Source organism: Echeneis naucrates, chromosome 16 (genome assembly GCF_900963305.1).
Source record: "Echeneis naucrates chromosome 16, fEcheNa1.1, whole genome shotgun sequence".
Classification (NCBI taxonomy): Eukaryota; Metazoa; Chordata; class Actinopteri; order Carangiformes; family Echeneidae; genus Echeneis; species Echeneis naucrates.
The window spans coordinates 8,152,225-8,172,600 of record NC_042526.1 but is presented as its reverse complement, the minus strand read 5'-3'; the positions used below and the strand labels follow the sequence as shown (position 1 = coordinate 8,172,600).

Sequence of the window (20,376 nt, the reverse complement as noted above, 5' to 3'; positions counted from 1 at the left end):
AGGAAGTGGGGAGGCAGGAGTTGCCCTTCACAATATTGTTTCACGGTCACTTTTAACCATTTCCATAATGATGCCACCCGAGGAGGGAGGAGATTTGAGAAAAAGAAGATGGGAAGAATTCAAAGAAAAGGTGGGAACACAAAATTGAGGAAAGTACAGAGAACTAAAATAACAGTGCAAATGGAGAAGTGAGACAGATGAAATTAACCAGCTCTAACAGTTAATATTGAACTATATGCAGTTCTGTCAAATAATGTATCAAACTAATTTTCTTCTCCAGAACCTGAGCTAGTGAGTCCTATCTCCATTTCCTCACATTTACCGCATTACATGAATCTGTTTTTAAATTTTAAACTAATCTAAATAATGATACTCTCCAGAAAAAATGAATAAATAAAAAAAAAGTCTGTGTTTCATAGAGAATCTGAAATTAAAAAACCCTAAAAATCATAGAAGGGAATCTGCATTTATCACCCTATAATGAAGAGAAACATACAGTATTAAACATATAAAAAAAGACTGTTAATGCCTATACAAACATGAGAATGCAAAGTAGCCTAATTTACATGGCTGCCCTAGATTGAGATAACCACCATTCAAATGTAACTCATACATAATGGAAAGGGGAGAATGTATTAATATGCCAAGTCACACCCCCTTTAATCATACTGCCTGATAATGTGTGCGTCTGTCTGGGTGTGTGTGAGCACGTCTGAGGTTTTCATGCTCAACACAGAATAGATTGGCTGCTGAATGAGACCAGCTGTGTCCGCCTCCCTTCGCTCTCTGTCCTGTCCTTCCATAATGGACAATTACCAGAGAATTACGGTTTTCTGCCACAAGCATAATAGAGTGAAAATTAAAAGGCCTAGAGACCTTTATGGGGTCAAGGTAACCATATGAGCCCTCATCTTTCCAGCTCACGCAGCAAACATGTACATATCATGTTGTTGATTCTTCATCCAATAATTTAGTTCTCTAAGGAATTCCTGTCTGGGCAGAATAATCCAATGAGCAAAACATTTACAACATATATTTAGTATGCGAGTGCAGCTCAGTCACCGTCATGTTGGTTTAGCTTGATCTCCATTATGCTCAATATTGGTTGCTAAATTGCTGTTTTTCTGTCTGCCAGTTTGTGCTGCACAGGAAGGCTAAAGCTAAACACCATTTGCATCTGGAAAGGTGAACTAACTTAGTTTAAGTTATATTCACCCTGCCTTCTTGCTTCCCATTCAAGTACTACTCCGCAGATTTCAAGCCCTGAATGCAATTTAGTGACGCATCAGTTAGGAAATAATTGTTTCTGATACAAAGCTAAAACTGTGAAAAATATTGTGGTATGATTGTTGCCTTTGGCTATAAAACAGGTTAAAGAGTCCTTTCAATAAAAAACACACTAATCATACTGATATTGGATATGTTCACCTTTATAAACGCGGCTAAGCAGCTTTTCTTTAAACCTTTAATAATGCAAAACATTGGAGATGCTTTTCTCCCCTTTCCTCTTGCCCACTTTCTTCATGCTCCCACTCCGATTACTTAAACGCATGCCTCATAAAACATGGATATCTTGTGCTGACATTGTCCATCTCCTCACTGGGTCCCAGCATGTGAAGACAAGCTTTCAGCATGATCTAAACATGCGCTCTGGCCCATGTCTAATGGGGGCTCGCCAAGCGGGATGTACTGTGAACATGAGCCTGAAGAGCAGCCACCACAGTTTAAAAAAAACAAAACTAAACAAAACAAAAAAAACTCCCTGTTTGTACTTTAAGGACTCCAGGGAGGAAAAAAGAACAGCGTGAGAAGAAAAGGCAAATTCTTCCCTAATAATCTTTAATAGCAAAAGTAATGTCCTGTTTAAATGTATGTCACATTTTATGACTGATGTATTAAACCTTGTGTCAAAAAAAAAAAAAAGAAGCAGTCGGCAGAGAGAGAGAGTGTTGAGATAAGGGCCATCAGTTATCACTAAGAAATGGATCGATTGTTGAGTATTCGATAACATCAATGGGTGACAGTCATTCTCTCTTTCTTCATTGCTCCCCCATTATGCCTATTTTCTTTCATTTACGATCACCCTCTTTCTCGTGGTCTCCCTCCATCTCCTCCTCCTCCCCCTCCCCCTCCACCACCCCGTGACCCCCTCTGGTTACCTTGGAAAACAGATCACAGCTGCAGGGCAGAAGCTTCCAAATGTGTCAATCAATATCCTGTCCACTCAACGGCCACGTCTGACTGGGCCCCAGCTGAGCCGTCTGTTCATAAATGAACAGCAGTGCTCATTCGCAGCACGTTCTTCTATGATAAGACTGAGCCAAATGGATTTGAAATGTTGCACAAAATGAAGCGGAGATATGTGAAAGTGACCCATATCCAGCATTAAAGACCATTACTGTGTAAACAGAAAAGCATTCAGAATGTGTCCATACAATCCAATAAACTGCAGAAAGCCCCAGTGATCCAGCTGCACTAACACATTTGTGTAAAATCAGTGAAGTTGAACCCTGCAGCGTCACATGCCCCAGGGGTTATTTCTGCTCACAGTGTGGCAATGTTTCCAGGCACTGTCCGTGCAGCACCACCGATGTTTACAAAAATAACCTTTTAAATTTCCATCACTTCGGCAAAAGAGAATGCCTTCGTGGAGTCAAAATATAGCTTAATCTCCAAAAATAAACCCATGAGAAACTCTCACCAAAGTGAAGCTAAGGAGATGTTACTCATCTACAATAAATTGAAACTTGCTATTCAGATGCAACATGAGGCAAAGAGCCACAACAGAAGCCAACAGAGGCCGTGCAACAACACATGGCCTCTGTGAAAGGACATGGACAAGATTTTGCAGATGAAATTTCAGACACATTTTGCTGGGAGATTGCTATTTAGATAAAGAGATAGATAGATAGATTTTTTTATTAATTTTATCCAAAGGGAAATTCTTTTGTTACAGCAGCATTAACAAATAATACAATATTACGACTACACTAAAAGGAAGAACAAAAGAATAGCCTACAATAAGTACTAAATATAGACTAAAAGCATATGTACATACACGTATACTGTTTACCCTTACAATAAAAAAGAGCTACTAAAAATAACAATAACAAACAACAAACTTCCAGTTCGGGTGGAAGAGCTACAAACATGGTCACTGTATGGTCAGTATGTTTTTAAGTATTTGAAAACTGTAAGAAACAAGCAACATTGTGCTTGCTCAAATATGAAAATACAAACATTAGTACAAACACCAGTTAGTTTTACTTTTCTACCTTATACCACTGTGTCGAAGCTGTTATATAAGCTAACATTTGTGACAAGGTCATGGTCTATCATTAATTTGGGGAAGCGCACAACTCAGCAATTGCAGCAAAAATTTGTTATCTCCAACTGTTTTGCATCTGCCGAGCAGATGGTTTACAAAGTGGCGATGCAGCATTTGTGTAATTCTGAAGCTGAAATGTACTGTTTGAATACAAACAATGAAGAACACATCAAAATGTTTGTTGCATGTTCAGACTTAACATAATTCAGCTAGAATTATGCTCTATTTTCCTGTATTGCTTTAATTTTTGTCATCATCATATGTTCACCTAGCTCCACAGCGCTGTTTCTTCATTGAAATGTCTTCTTCACGGAGGAGATGCTGTTGTTATGCCAGGAAACGTGCAGCTTTAGCCTCAGTGTGTCTGTTTAGTCTCATTTTAGTCATTTAAATATGTACTTTATGAGCTTCATATTTGGACATGACAAATCCGCTGAAGTCATTAAAAAAGGTTTGGTGGAGGCTGTTTTTTGTTTTTAAAGCTGCTGTTCGTCACAGCCTGCCTTATCTATAGAAACAGTAAATGAGCTGTGCAAGAATGGAAACTTTTACAGGGAACAGCTTAGTGACAGTCAATTAATTCAACAGATCATGGTTTGATTTAAAATGCCTCTGGTGAATTATTTGCTTCTTAAGTATCTCTTTGTTAATCTCCTGTTGATCGCTGTACATTTAGGAGACAATAAACAACAGATTTGTTAATGCTAAACAGATTTGGCTCAATGCATAATGGATGAAGTAAATAGTTGCTGAATGTGATGACAATCACACAGTGTAGGTAAAGATTTATGACTCAATTGGGATCATTGTGCTCAGTATGAATGAACCCCTCTGACTGGAGCCTCTGGACAACAAATTCTCACGGACGGAGTTGGAATGCAAAGAAAACCCGGCAAGCCTGCAGCCAAGGTTGGGGCACTAATGAGGCAGAAAGGGAAAAAGCATAACAGCAAACTTCCTGTTTCACTAATGCTGGAACTATCCCCCCCCCCTCGATCTTCCGCATTTTGACATCATGTCTCTGACAATATTCTGCTGAAGCAGTTGGGCATCTTCCATATTGAAATTCACTGTGCAAAAGTTTTGTGAACTCTGACTCTCACGCGTGTGTAGCCCGGTACAAATGCACCCACAAAGCACGTTCATGTGAAATAAAAGGTGAAACGGCATCAGCGTTGCTGGTCTGTTTAACGGGAGGCTCAGCAGAAAGCCGAGAGGACAAAATGACAAGATGATCAGCTGCCACGAGCAGAAGCCTGTGCCTGCCTGTGTCGGACAATGACACAGCAGAAAAAAAGAACATAAAGAATTCCATGAACGCAGATAGTGCAACACAACCTTTACAACATGCAAGAATAAGCCATTAGAGGAATAAATAAAGATTCCGAGAAGCGGAGTTGCTATCCTTGAATGTACATTAGTATTCATTGTGGTGAGGCTTTTAGCACTCCTTCCTCCTTTCAGCTTCCCTTTAGAAATTGCATGATCTGCCCATACTCAGGTTTTTGTTGTTGCCATCATGTACCTACACCCTGCTGCCTTTGAACAGCAATACTGTGAGCCGTGTTTCCAGTCATTTATTGGATTTCTGTTTTATTAGACAACATGAGATAGAACAGGGTTTGGGACAAAAGAAAGAGGTGATGAGGAGATGCTGAGTCATCAAACCTACATATATTTTTGCTCATTGATCTGTCATTACAGCCAATAGAGCCTATTTATTTTCTTTGGACTGGCTTATATTTTTGTATATTGCCAGAGTATCAGATTTTCTCTGATGATGGCTATTAGCAGTGACAGCAATCAGACACTTCCATCTTGACGACATAACAAATCCCAGCACTCCATCATACCAACGACAGCAAGTCTCATGTTAACACATCCCCACCCTGCTTTATGGTTTTCATTTGAGCCACAGAAACCTCAACACTAATAACTAGGAAGGTCCTAACCTTGTTCCACACAAGCTCATGGATTTGTTGCAGAGGTCTCCTTGAGCCTGGAGGGACCCCATCAGTGGGATCACAGAGAGGCAATGGTTTCCTCCATTGTAACACCCCTGCTGCTGCCCTCCTGTATGGGAAGGCTTGACAAGTGGAGGCAGCTATACAGAGGATATATTGCTGCAGATAAACTGCAGAGATAGCTAGCCAAATGAGTTAGAGAGAGTGCACACAGCAGGGAGATACAAGGCCCAAGAGAGAGGAGTACAAGGTCAATTTAGTTTTTTTATTGCTGGGATATAACAAAGTCTTGTGACAATTTATTATAAATAATATTGGCTAAACTAATTCGTTGATGTTGGGAATCAGAGCAGATTCTACCACAGTAAGGATTAAATCTGTCGTCAAGAGTTTGTATTACAGCTGTAATGACAAGGTGACTTCAAATGATAGCTTTGGTTGTAAAAGATTCACCAACACCAGGCCGCAGCATACAAACACACATGGGCATCTGCACGCACGCACACCGAAATTTCATATTTTCCCACAGCTTACTGTGGACAGCTGAGGCCGATTACACCACTTCACTGCAAACAGAGTTAACCAGCAGCAGCATCAGTGTACACAACCATGTGTGCGTTTGAACGTCTGTGTGAGTTGCAGACTTGTAGCGCATATCTTGAGACAGCATGCAGCTGAGATGCTCAGTCAACAATGCCTTGAAGAAAATTAATAGTTCCCCTCCAGCCAATACAGCTTCCACTGCTTAGAGTACCCACAGAGCGTGCTCACACAGACACACAGACACACACAAACACAACCACATTTACCTATGGCGCCCACGATAATAATATCCTGTGGTGAGATCCCAGGTTTGTCTTTTGTGATGTGCACACAACCCTTTGTTAACCATCAGTCTCAACAGGCGACATGTCGGTGTGTGTATGTGTGGAACAGCACACAGTATTTCAGTGTCTATGTGGTCATGAGCCACCCACATTTTGTGTGTCGGATCTGTTAACCCAACGCCCTACGGATGCATTGAGCACACGTTGCACAAAACAAGCCAATGGTGACTGATAAACTGATCTAAAAGGAGAAGGGTACTAACCTGAAGTGTCCAGTGAAATGAGTCCAGTGAAGAAATTAAAATCCACACTGCTTCAATGAAGTGCGAAGACCCCTCCCTCCTCTCTCTCTGTGTGCTCTGTCGCTCACACTGGAAGGTTCAGGCTCGTGTTAAACTGCTGCCTCGCTGCATTGGTTGCATCTTCCCTTCCTTCTCTCTCTCGCTCGCTCGCTCGCTCTTATACACAGACACACACACACACACACACACACACACACACACACACACACACGGTTGCTCAGTGAGAGACTGACTTGCCCTTTCATTCAGCTCTCTGATGCTTCTCTTTTTTTTTATCCTTTCCTCATTGCTCTGTCTTCCTGTCTACGGTGATTGAAATTGATAATAACATTCCAGCGGAGATGGGGCATATGGTGGGGGAGCGACACTCCAGCTCTAGAGTAAAGCCCCCTCTGTGTGCGAGTGTGTCTGCATATGCCTGTGTGTGTCGCATGGACAATCAGTCCCATTGTGTGGGATGAGGGGAGGGCAACGGCCGCAGTCATCTGCTGTCCCTGCTGCTGCTGGGTTGGTTGTAGAAGAGACAGGCGGTGAGTGTGACACAAAACGACCCCCGCAAGGAAGTGAAGGATGTGGGGGTGTTTTGCAGTGTTGGGGTTGGGGGGGGGGGGGCGGCATGGCATCTGGATAGAGAATTGATCCGTCTATTTCAGAAGAGATGCCCAGAGATTAGAATAGAGATTTATAGAAACCCTGTTATTTGTCATCTCCTGTGTCCATCCAGGGTTCACACCGAGGAGAACAGTGTAGGTTGGAGGTAGAGAGTGTGTTTGTGTGGTGGGGGGGGGGGGGGGGGGGCACTGCCAGCCACTCCTTTTCTCATGACAGCCAAATTAGCGGCTACCATATTCCAAAAAGCACGTGCACAAAGAAACATTCATGGGAAATTGACCCATTTGAAACACGTACAGATGTCCAAGTTGAGTCTCAAATCACTTTTTATAGGTCAGCTGCTGCTACAAAGCAGAGGGTATTCTGAAATGATTACATCGGGACCAGAATATCACTAGCTGTGGGCTAAGTCTATGTAAGAGCTGCAGCCACTAGTCGTTCAACATAACGGTTTTAATTTTCTTTCGAGGTTTTGGCTTTGAGCCTCCAGTTGGCTAACCTGCTTCGTTTGCATGCATGACCCTGACTGATGTGAGCATGCTGTCCACCTAGTGCTCAGCTCAGCGTTCTGCTAACAGAGCTGCTGGCACTTATCTGCCCCCATTTCAATACAATTTTTAGGATTTTTTTAGCATGTTTTTTCAGATCAAGGCATTGACAAGGAAAGTATTTTCAGAAGCAATGTTTGAAATGTGCAAAATGAATGCAGTAAATGTTGTTCTATTTCTTCCTCTACCTTCTCCCACCGTCACTGCACGCCCATCAGTAGACTACAGCCAACTGCAGAGTGCAGAGCGCTCTGTTGTGGCTGGCTGAACTCATTGAGGTGTTGACATGGTGAGAAAGAGCGCTCAGTGGTTCCAAAAGTTCTCAAATTCTCTGCAGAAATGACCCACAAACACCGACAAATACCAAAAAGTGTTATTGCTTTCACAGCTCGTGTGATTAAACATGCTTTTGGTTTGTTGAATGTGATGTGCACACAGTAACGCCTCAGGCACTCAGATGAAAACATGTCAAGGAGCTTCATCTCTTTTCTAATTCAGACTGGCAGCCTCAACAATCCCAACCTCCTTTCTATCCTCCTCTCGGTCAATGCGGTCATACACGTCTGACACGTCAATCCTTTCCTATTGTTTTTAACCTCTTCCTTCTCACTGACCCATTTCTGTCTTTCTCTCCTATCTTGCTTCTTAAATTTATAATTTTTTTTCCAACAGCTGGGAATTCGATAATTCGGCCTGCAATTATCTGTATAATGATACAACGCAGCCTTTATTGTTAACCCTTTAGAGCCAGTGCCTTTCAAAATGAAATCCTTCCAGCAATTATATAAACCCACCAGGTCACATTATACATATAGACGCTCTCGTAATCTAACTTGTGCTTTGATACACTCTGAGTCTGTGCAGGTCTCCTTACACTGTAATTATTCAGCGGAAGGCCAACAGTAATAACCACATCCAGACCTCACCATTAGCGGAGAGTGTGCTGTGTTGTCTGCGTGCTGTTTGTGTGTGTGTATGTGCCCTGTTTCTTCCTGGCCATGTGCTGTGCAACCATTACCACCAACAGGTCAGCGCTGCAGCTCAAAGGTCACATGGCCCGCAGACACACACAGACACACGCATGGGTGATGGGTCTGTACTCCGAGTACAAAGTTTGGGACTTGTAAAAAGTTAGAGTTAAGAGTTAAAAATCTGCCACTAATAAGCATCAGGACAGTCTCTGTCTGGATGGGGTCAAACAATCAGTAGCCATCTGTTGTGTTTTTATTAGGTTCACCCTTGTAAGTGTTATTTAAAAAAAAATAATAAATCTTTTACACATTCATACTCATCATTCCACGATAACTTGATGACAACTTTTTACTTCCATAAATTATTTCTTATTTTATTTCAACTTCTTAATTACACCAAAAAAAAAAAAACAATTGCCACAGCAGTCTGTCATCAAATTAGACCGACATCAACTTGTAAGAAACTCCCATTAAAACTTCATTAAAAAGCCTCACTGTAAGTAGACAAATCACCTCCACTGACATGAAACTACAGAAAACTGATATCCAACAATTCAACATGGTGCTGTTGTTTGAATCTCAGGCTACACACAGTGATCTAACTAGGCTCTGCTAAAAAAAATGAATAAATAAATAAATAAAAATAACCACACGCTAACACATCCATCCTAATCTCTGTCAACTTTCAGCCTAATTTGTGCAAATTCAGTTAGAATGTCATGAGAGTTGTATAACATAAATGACACTGTTGCACAGTGGGAACCGAGATTAACTGTCACAACACCTGAGGCTGAAATGTTCAGCTTCATTTGGTTTTTAGGAAAAAAGTCCATTATCACACTCCATCTTGCTTTTTTCCCAGCAGTGGCTGCTGGTGAGAACGTTGACCACTTGTTTAATCAGGAAATGCGTTTGAGGAAGAATGTCCGGCATCCTGGAAGACGCAAACCTGAGTAATATGTTTGGAAATTGCGCCTCTTATGAACCAGTATGTTGATTTACTATTATCAACGGAATGGCCTTTTATGTCCATGGCAACACTTGACAGAAATACTGAACCTGTTGTGGTATTTATTGTACAATATGCACACAGGACAATGAAACTCTTGATGCATGCAGTGCTTGCTAGCAAATATGCTCTTTCTTGTTGTTTTGCAGCCACTGACCTATCTGTTATCCCACACGTAGCTTAAAGAATCCTTTCTAAACTCTCTCTGTCAGAAGCAATGAAAAGCATCATATTACCTTATTTCTGCCAGGATCAAACTCCCCCTTTCATTCTAGGGTGACCCCGATGCACCTCACATCTCTGAGAGCGTGGAGGCACTGCTGCCAGCAGTCTGAAGTCACAGGACTAACAATGGACAACAGCACATCCAAAGAGAGCTCACAAAACAAAGTTGTAGAGTAACATAATTGAATTCATAAATTTGCTCTATAATCTAGCTCATGTTTTTCAAATGTAGATAAGAATTAAGACAGGGCTTTTACGTTGGGAATTCTGCTGCTCACCCTTACCCAAGTCTCATATCTACAGTACATTAAAGCAATATACAAAAAAATGTGCTGCCTTTAATTAGAAAAGTTCCGGGCCGTGGTTCTTTCCTGCATAGAGATTAAGCCAATTAAGCCTTCTGTGTAGTCCGTACTGAATTTCTGAATAATTAAACATTTTCAGATTGGCCCTTGGAAAACAAAAAGGTACACATTAAATGAGAAACACATCAATTAACCATGAATAGTGTCTATCTATGATCAAACCTGAAGGAAAACTGCAGTGTTTTAATTTAGGGTTTCTGTTTCAGTCTCGCTCACTCAGAGTGTAAGTATAGTTTTTAGGAATTCAAATTATCATCATCTTATTGCTGTATTATAATATTGCAGTTGGCTCTCACAGAATATAAGATACACATCTAATTAACCAAAACAACTGTGGTTAAGCTTTATGTTGATGTAGATATTTTTTGTTAGAGATTACATTTGTTCAGCTCTCTCACCACAGTCAGAATTTGAGTCACATTTTCTTTATTACTCGGCCAACTGGGGCCAAATAATAATGAACAAGCCATTTTTTAATATATATGTATAAAGATAATAAATAAGAATGCACACCCACGAGGTATGAGGAAATTCCTGGCTGCCCCATGAGTCCAATTTTCACTCTCATTTAAACTGTGGTCTGGACTCCACCAGCTCTAAATGCACCACCGTGTTCAGCAGCTATTTGTGAAATAGCTGTTCAGGCTTTAGTGATGCGGAATGACTCAATCTGAAACAAACAAACTGAAAAACAAAACAAAAACAAACAAACAAAAAAACATGCTGTGAACTGTGGCTGAGCTGAAGACCTATCGACTAATGAACTAATGAATTAAATTTTAATTAAATTAAAAAAATCAAACCCTGAGCCATTTTTACGTTTTTCATGAGATGTCTGAAGAGCCAAAAAGTGACTTTTCAACAAACAGGAACAGCCTTTATATGTAATTATTTTTTTTATTTTAATTTATCTTTTTATTATTTTTAATTATATTAAAATAATTCAAACTTTCCAAACTGATGCAGTTGGCTTTTGTCTGGGGATGAATGTATTACAATCGGACTTTCAAACATATATTTTCTTCTGTCGTTTGGTTCCAGACGCTTCACTTCTTCCCTCCCACGCATCACCTCACACTTTTTTTTTTTCTCGCTTTTTCCTTCCTGCCATTGCAGCTGTTGTCTCCCCTCCCTCGTCGAGCACGTCCACCTACTGCTCCGTTATTCCAGTTCATCTCTCCCCACCACCCTTCTCTTTCTCCTGTCTTTGGCCTGAGAGCAGAGCAGAGAGGAGGGGAGGGGAGCAGCATGGCTTCAGGCCATTACCCATCGCATCTCCATGAGCTTACAGCAGCGGGCCTCCCACACACATCATTAATTTAACCCACACCACTCGAAATACAGGCACATATACATGTGGTCAAGGAACACACACACAGACACACACACGCATGCATTGCATTGCATTTGAGCCCTTGCTCTTTTCGTTGAGTCCCCCCTCCTGCCGGCGCATTAGCACATTATAAAGGTCGATGATGAATCATGGGTATTGTCTGCAAACCCACACGTGCTTACAGACACACACAAACACACACACAAAAGAACAAAAGCATCACAAAACACCAAATTACAGCAGTGCACATCTGTCATGAGGGGACGTCAGGGAATGGGGATGACCATCTGCCCTTGCCACGCAGCAACAGCTCATTTCAGATTGGTTCCTAAAACCAGCCTGACACAAAAATCACAGAGACGCGCACACACCGACGGACACACACGCACCATAGCGGCATCAGTTCTGTCAATCTGGCCTGGTAGAAAACAACAACCAGCTAAAATCAATGCTGACTGGCTCAGTTCTGAGTAGTGCTGTGAGATGGATAATACCCTGGTCAGACAATTGCGTTTATCCAGACAAGAAATTGATTAAACTTAATCAGTTTACAAAGAGTGTTTGAGAACCATCTCAGAACTGAAGACACCTGGATGCTTTCATTATCCACCTCATATATCTCAGGTTTCCTCAAAGCAGACCAGAAGAATGAATCCCACCATAATCCACCCTGAATAAACAGCGAGAGTCCAAAGGGATCACAGATGAGGTGAGTACTTGGTTATTTTTATGTTTGACTGAAGCAGTAACATGTGTATGTGTATGTGTGACCATCAGGGAACGGTAAACAGGTGAAAGAATTTAGCAAAATGAAATGCTTCACTAAACGTGAGAAAAAGGTCAGTAAATTATTGATGGTATTGGTTGACATCGATTTTTTTTTTTTTTTTTTCCAGATGGGTTTTTCATTAGACCTCACAGAGTTGAGTTAAAATACTGTGGGAACCTGATACCTTTTTATTCTGCTTGGTTAAACTTCCATTCTGCATGCTTTAGAAAGCACATCCAGGCAAACAGGAGTGACTGCATTTCAGTTTATATCATTTTAACTTCAACAGAGCAATAACGTTAAAACAGATCAGCTGATCTGCTCTGACTGATGACGGGCAGCACGGGAGGCTGGGAGTTCGTCTGCATATTGATTGGATCATTATCGAAGAACATAGGTGTAAATAATAACAGGAATGAGGACTGAATTTCAATGAGCTGCTTGTGTTTCAGGGTCTTGTTACATCCTGCTGTGCACCGACGAAGCTTACTGGGACCCGTAGAGTCAGTGTTGTGTCATTACTGGCCCCTGTGTTTTTCCTGCGATGACATGTAATTCTGTCTGGCTGCCTGACAATGGAAAGGACTAAAACCCTCAGGTGGACACAGTTAAGATTGCTGGTTGCATATTTGCAGCCAATCCCAGCTCACTTTAGGTGAGGGCGGGGCCACCCTGGACAGGTCAGCAGTCCATCGCAGGGCCAACACACAGAGACAGACACAGACTAACAACAACTCACACTCACACTCAGACCTGCAAATAATTTAGACATAATTTAGAGATATTTTAGAGACAGACCAATATAACCCAAACACGATGTCTTTGGACGGTGAGAGGAAACCCACATAGGCACGGGAAGAACATGCAGACTTCACACATAAAGGCCACAGGCCCAGGAACTGAACCCACAACCTTCTTGTTGTACTATGCCACTGTGAGATGTGACAGAAAGAGCTACCTTGGTATAAGTTACTGGCACATTTAGAAACTGCAAGAGCTACATTTTTTTAATGATTTTGTGACATTTATGTAAGACTAGAAAAAGACTTAAATGTTATCTCTTCATGACTCAAAAATACGGAAAAAAAACAAAACAGTGTGCATAAAACAGGTGAGCAATTATCATTGTAATCGTCAACCTACTGTCTTGAAACACAATATCCAGTCCTCATATATGGCCACTGATGTAAACCCAACGTCTCAGGCAAAGATTTGTGGGAATGTTTATCGTGCTGCTGCTGCTGCTGCTGTAAGCTGTCACTGCTAGCATTTTATTATCATACTCTAGGGGGTTTTTCATGTTTTTCTGCATTGGAAATAGTGTTTGTGAATCTTAACTTGGATGTGTAAGGGTGTACACATGATGTCGGAGCCCAGGCACGACAAGAGGAATACTGATCACTACAGAAAGCCAATGAAAAAGAAAGAGATGCTTGAGGAGGAGAAGAACAACAACGACAACAAAAAAGTGATGATGCAAAAGAGGAAAAAATATATTGTCTTACAGGAAGCAACTACTGAAAACCACATCAACACTCAGTGTGGAAACAAATGACAGTACTAAATTTAGCTCTTCACCATCTTCTTCTACTGACTACCTGCATTTCAATTTGGCCTCCAGACATTTCAATTTGGACATTTTGCAGTAAGAGCTGGTGCTCCAAAGATCTGAGCCTCATTTAGATTGTAGGGAACATCTAAGGAAGCAGCAAAAACGGCAAATGGAGAAAAAGTGTCTTACTGGAAATCAGGCTAAGGACAAAAGGTCATAAAGGAGAAATACCACTTTCAGAGCTTTTGCTTGATGAAGGATGAAAAGCTTGTTGATCATTTCAAACAGAAAGGGGACTCTCACATATATGTTTTATATCTAAACTTCTATAGTCTGCTGACGACGCCGCTGGTTTTATCCCCTTCAGCTGTTGGTCATTACAGCTAATTCACACACATCCCTCACTGAGCTAGACAGCTAACTCTGATCACTGCAGGCCAGATGTGACACGACTTTGTGGAACAAAACACACACAGAGCAGCAGAAAAGGCCCCCGGGCCACTTCTGACACATTAAATCTACAACCCCCCCACTTCCCATCATCATCAGTTAAATGATTGGGGGGGTATTTTGCGTAACTAAGACGCAAATGAGCTCTAATCTGAAGCCCTTTAATTTAAATGTTGCTTCTAAGGACTTTTGACCATCAGTCATACATCTTTTTGATTAAATAAGGTAAGAACCAAAAACAATGTTGTATCAATGTTGAGGTATTGAGATTATTACCCTACAAATACAGGGAATTTTACCCAGTGACATACCACCTATAGTAAAGAAACATCTTGGGTTTTTTTTTTTTTTGGGCAGATTCCTAATTTAGCAATCAATTTCTTCAGTTTCCACCAGAGATAAGTACGAGTGGACACATTGTACAGATGAAAAACACACGTCAATCCTCTCTGGTGGACAAACTGAGGAATGGTGAAACTGGTGGGTGAGATAGTACTGAAAGCGCTACCTCAAGTCTACTTTGGCATCTCTATACTGCAATTTGTTCTCATGACATGTAGTGTCAGCCGGTGAGTGAGCTAATATCGGCTGTTTATCACTGTGTACTATTTATCACAGTGTGTATTTTGTGAGTATCGTCTTATTACAACTTACAGAAACTGTTGACTTCTTCAATGGCCATCGTGAACTATCTTAAAGGGAAAGTTCACCACAAAATGTAAATTCTGGGTTTAGACCAAACCGTTAGTGCTATGATTAATTAGACACACATGAGTGTATAGGTACTTATATCCACGGGTTGTGTTACTGCTGCTTGTGACACCCTCTCCCACGATGAAACAATGAGCCTGGTGAAAGGACCTGGGCCTGCTGCTGTTCCCAGCCTTTTCCTTCCTGCCTCTCCCCTGCTATCAAATAAAGGGTGACTCACCCCTGCTCACCACCCTAAAACAAGGTGCACAGTTATGGGGTAGCAATGTAACAACACACACATGTACACTGGCCTACTACACTGCACAGAGACACACAGCACTCGAATGCATTTGGGTAATGGGTCATTGGGGATGTTGCCAAAAGGCCAGAGTGGTTGGGAGAGGGTTTAAAGAGGGGGAAATGGTTCCCAGGGCTCTGAGAACAAAACTGTCTTTTTTTTTTTTCCCAGCACGGTGGATTTAAATGCTCCCTCATACTCACACCAGGCGGGTCCACATGGAGGCCAGTGCTGCAGCTCAGCGAGTCAACATAAGCACTTCAAGAGAAATACTGCAGCAAATCCATTTAAGAAACATTCATTCTGGTTAAACTGACTGCTGATGAAACCTGATAAAAAGAAGAGTTGCAGATGTTTACCGCAGAGAGCCTTTCAAGATAATTTGTTCTTGTTTTGTGCAGCCCTGGCATTTCCAGAGTCCATGTGGTCAGAGGCAATAGCGAAACATCAGAGTGCAAGATAAATGGCCTTTGTGGGAAAGCAGCCAGATGATAACATTCGAAAACGGGATAAAATACAGATTAGCTCTAATTCAGTCAGACAGACCAGCAGGGCATTTAACGAACAGGGAAATGTCTGGATGAGTCACAGTTGGTGGTCAAAGGATGGGCAAGAAAAACACTGACACATGCTCATTCATTTAGAATGTTTCATCATATAACATTAACTCCAAATAAAACAGAGAAGCTCTGAATCTTACCATAACAGCAAAGCAGACACATCTTTGAGTTTTTACCTTTCCGGCTCCAAAACCAGTATTTGCGTCGTCGTTTCATTGTCAGTCCAGTGTCTTATATTTTGGAAAAAGAAGTCATTATGAACCTAAGATCGCCTCCAAGCATATATATTCACTTATTGTCAGTGTTGATCCGCACTGTGTTGTCCAGGCTGTAAGGATCACCTACCAGAGGCAACATGGCTCAAACGGGACCTCCAGTAACAAGCTGCCAGACAGTCCATAACGTGTCCCAGCTGGCGGGCACGCCGTTGAAGAGACAGTGGAAAAAGAAACTGAGGTGTAGTTGAAGATGAAGTCAAGGAACAAACAACTAGTGCTCAAGTTCAATTTCTACATTCAAAAAGCGGATTAAAATAGTTTAGGCCTTTCTCCCCTTCCTTCCTCTACTTCAGTAAACAAAGAGGTACAGACCTCAGCCCTCCCCACCTGACAGGACGCTCTGCTGCACAGGAGAAGAGACAGCACTGAGGAGATGGAGTCATTCAAACATCTCAATGTCTTAATGTCCTGTTGCAAATGGGATGTCCATAGTTTCGCAAAGGTGAGGAAAAAAAAAAAAAGAAAAAAGGTTGGATTACACAACATCCCAGAGTCTTCCTCTTTGTAATGTTACTTCTGCCTGTTTGAGCGTGTAAGGTAACAGAGATTACAGTAGCTTTCTGAGAAGAACGCCACAGGCTCACAATGCCAGTCAGGTGGGGGAAACAGCTCACGCAACACACACGCTGCTGTCAGGAAGCCCTGGCTGGTGAACAGTGTTTCCTGCCTAAAAAAAAAAAAAAACCCAGAAGATATCAAGACAACTATTTGTAAGACATACTGGGATTCAGTGTTCAGTAATATTTATAATTCATCAGCGTAAGCAAATTCCAACCCAGCTGATAAGTTTTGGAGGTGGGGAAAAAAAAGAAGAAGAAAAAAAAAAAAAAAAAGAGAATTAAAGATTTCATGCCAAAACAATCTGGCCATATAAAGGTGAACACAGAAAATAAGTCTTTTGGCCTGTTAGCCTTTTTTCTTTCTTTCCTTTTTTTGCTCAAGAAACAGTCTTAAAAATAGCTCATTGTTAACTTCCTCTTTCCACCTTATTGTTTCTCTGGGAGAAATGACCCCCGTGTTTTCCCAGAATCATGATGTGTGTGTTTATTCATGAATCCAAATTAATTGCTTAAAGAGCCAGAGCATAATAATCTGCTTTCACGTTGTTTTCATACAGACAGTTTGACAACAAAAAAAACAAACATAATGACTATCTTCATAATTGTTCTGGTGGCAGCTGAGGTTTGCACTTAACGCTGCGTGGGTCCTCCTCTCACACTGAGCATGAAGGTCCACCTGCAGCTCGGTGGATGAACCATATCTGAGCATTTACCTCCACCTACTGGCACACTTGAAAACGTCAACTCAAACCCGGATTATTGGGTGTTGCTGTGCAGCCCGAGCCATTTCTATCTGAAATCTGCAAACTCAAGGGAAAGATTCAAATAAGGAAATGGAGTAATCCTGCATTCCTTTTTGCAATAAGAAATTATTGGCAAAAATCGACCGGCAGTCTTTTTTATGGGCTTAAGCTTTGAGAACTACACAGCATGAAAACAATTTCCATCAGGAAATGTACTTTTCTGAAAAACCCCTATGAGTTTACTTGTGCCAGTGCCAGAAATTATTTTTTCAGAATATCCTGCACTTAAATTTAGCAGAATAATATAAACTGCGTTTCTCAAGTTATTTATTATGAGATGACTTTCTGTTTATGGGTTATAAAAAAAACTTAACTTTGATAAAACATCATTGAACATGAATGACACACACACACACACGACCTATGCGGAGCTATGACCCGTAGTTTACACTGATGTGATACAGAAATACAAGGCATTTATAAAGAAATAATCTTTAGGCTGTTATGAACTGAGCTGCACAAGAGAAGCACTATGCTTGAAGAGTGTTGAGGCCTCTATAGGACAGTGAGGAGGTTCAGTTCAGGCTGAATGAGCATCACTGTCGCAAAACAATACCAACAACAGAAAGAAACCGGGCCACACAGCTTCTGATTCATACAGTCCCACTGCTGCTGTGTAAGCACACACAAAACAAACAGCTCCTTTGTTGGTGGCCTATACAGCTGTTCTCACCATCTACAACCAACAGCACCTCAGACTGAGAGACCCCAAGCTATTTGGACTGACAGGACAGAATACATTTAATTGCAAACGCAGGTTATTGTAAAAATAAGTTTCCTGGCCAATGGTTGTGGAGAGAGAAAATACTTTCTGCTTACAGTAAACTTGTTGTCATGCCAGAGGCAGAGAACAACAGCGACTATAGAGCTGATGGTTATATTTTTCATGTGCTTAACCCAACTCTCTTAAACCAGAGCTGAGAGGAAACAGCGTAGTATCTCACATTTAAAGGTGACCCACTAGGAAAGAATACTCAAATAACCTTCTGTCCAAGAGGACGGGATGAAAATAGACATCTGTACACCTTTCTTCAGCATCAAATAACTGACTGCCAATGTGGCCTCGAAGCCAATTTCAGTGACCTAGAAGCACGCAGCCGGGATGACGGAGCATCATTATAAGCCCAATACGGCATCCGCAGGAACAGACAGGCACAATAAAAACATCGGGTCATCTGCGCCCAGTCAAATGGAAAGAGTTTCCCTCTGACTGTGTCATGGCCGATGACATACTTTTTTTTTTTTTTTTTTTTTTTTTTTTTAATTCTTCCACTTTGTAGTGGAAGAATAATAATTCAACTGCAGCTGTTAGTTCTACTTTTACAGTAACACCATAATACATGTTTACAGTGGTTCAATAATGAACCAGTCAGTTGAACTGGGGTTGTGGAAGAGCAATCAAAGGGTGAAAAGAGGAAATGTTCTATGAGAGAACAGCAAAGTTGACTGTAGTATGGCCGACACTAACCTTATCCATACTTTCTCAGTGACTCATTGACACATATATTTGGGTATTCTGTTTTTTTTTTTTTACCTCACTGCATGACTCACAAATAATCACCTTGAGGTATGTGGGCTGAGTGCTAATACATAAATTTGTAACCTGTGAGCTGATGCCGCCTTGCCTGATCTTAACTGTGGTGCCTTCAACCAACGAGCAAAGTTCACACCAAACTGCAGGCACAATGCAGTAATCCTTGGAAACATGTTTGCACAAGCACTCCACAGATTTGTAAGATAAGAGTTAGTCATGCCATTGCCTCCTGTCTTAGTGCACATGCCCCAACAGCCCGTGTATGTCTTAGGATATTACACAAACTGATCTGACTGAAGCCTGCGTAAAGTTTCAGTCAAACCAAGTTACCCAGGTTTCAGCTCTGCAACAAATCCACATGGAAACGTGGATGGAGACAGACACCAACGCTGTTTTTGGTCACATTTTAAAGCCAAGGCTGCGTGCGTAGGGGACTAAATGAAATGAAAGAAAATTAAACTTGCATCCTGATTAGAAATTCTTGGGCTTCTTCCAGGGCAGGGGGAAAAAAGTGCCCTTCAGCATGTACATGATTACACAGCAGGCTGGGGCTTGTCTTTGAAACCTTCATACCTGCTGAGCAGCCAGTGAGCCAGGAGTGGTGCACAAACAGGGGATAGTATGGCCTTTCCTCATCAGAGCTGACGGCCAACACAGCTCAGGCAGAGTCACCATCTTCAAGTGAGTTGTGTGTTTGTTGTCCACATGTCAATGCACACACGCAAAAACCTGTGCAATGTGCAGTAACTGTAATAATGGGACGGTACAGGCAGCTTCTGATTTCCCAGCAACTCACCTGCCTCTCCTGGTTCCTTATTATACAAACTTCGTTGCTTTCTGCGGAAAGCCACTCTGTTAAATCCGTCCATTGTGTTCTGCGGCCCCAGACGCTCCAGCATCGAAACTCTTCACATCAAAACGATCAAGAACTGCCGGAAAAGTCGAAGAATAGCGGCAAAAACCGCTCAGACTGCCCATCCGCTTCTGTAAAAACAAATCTGAGCCAAATAAGAAACATGGAAATAATAATCAACGCTCATCGGCGTGAACAGCTGCACGCACGTGACAGCTGGGTCTGTTTCTTCCAAACACACCCCCCCTCACCTTGTTGGTGGTGCTCCTTTGGCCACGCCCTGCTCCACACACACACACACACACACACACACGTAGGAGTAGTACACATCTCCTCCTGATCGTTATTATTATTTTTTATTGTTTTTGCTATTATCATCTCGCCTTATGGTTGAACCTCCTTTCAACAATGTCACAATAAAGTCAGGAGGCTATTTATGTTAGGTTGTGTTAAGCCATGTGGCACTTGTAGGACTCAAAATCGTATTATTACATTAGTAATGAGGCAAATATCACAGTGTCTTGTACATAAATAATCCATTT

General features: G+C 41.6%; 1 protein-coding gene across 2 annotated transcripts in view; it reads right to left on the bottom strand.

The window, feature by feature from the left end:
* Nucleotides 1-20,040, bottom strand: part of fgd4a (FYVE, RhoGEF and PH domain containing 4a) — a 42,085-nt gene extending 22,045 nt beyond the window's left edge. The window contains exon 1 of one of the 2 annotated variants that reach the window (XM_029521999.1): nt 19,778-20,040. In XM_029521999.1, the coding sequence (XP_029377859.1) occupies nt 19,778-19,880 (103 nt within the window). In that variant the 5' untranslated portion in view covers nt 19,881-20,040. Of the gene's footprint in view, nt 1-6,382; nt 6,540-19,777 lie in introns of those variants that run through there. The other variant, XM_029522002.1, reaches the window with a different exon arrangement.
* Between the last annotated feature and the right edge of the window lie 336 nt (nt 20,041-20,376).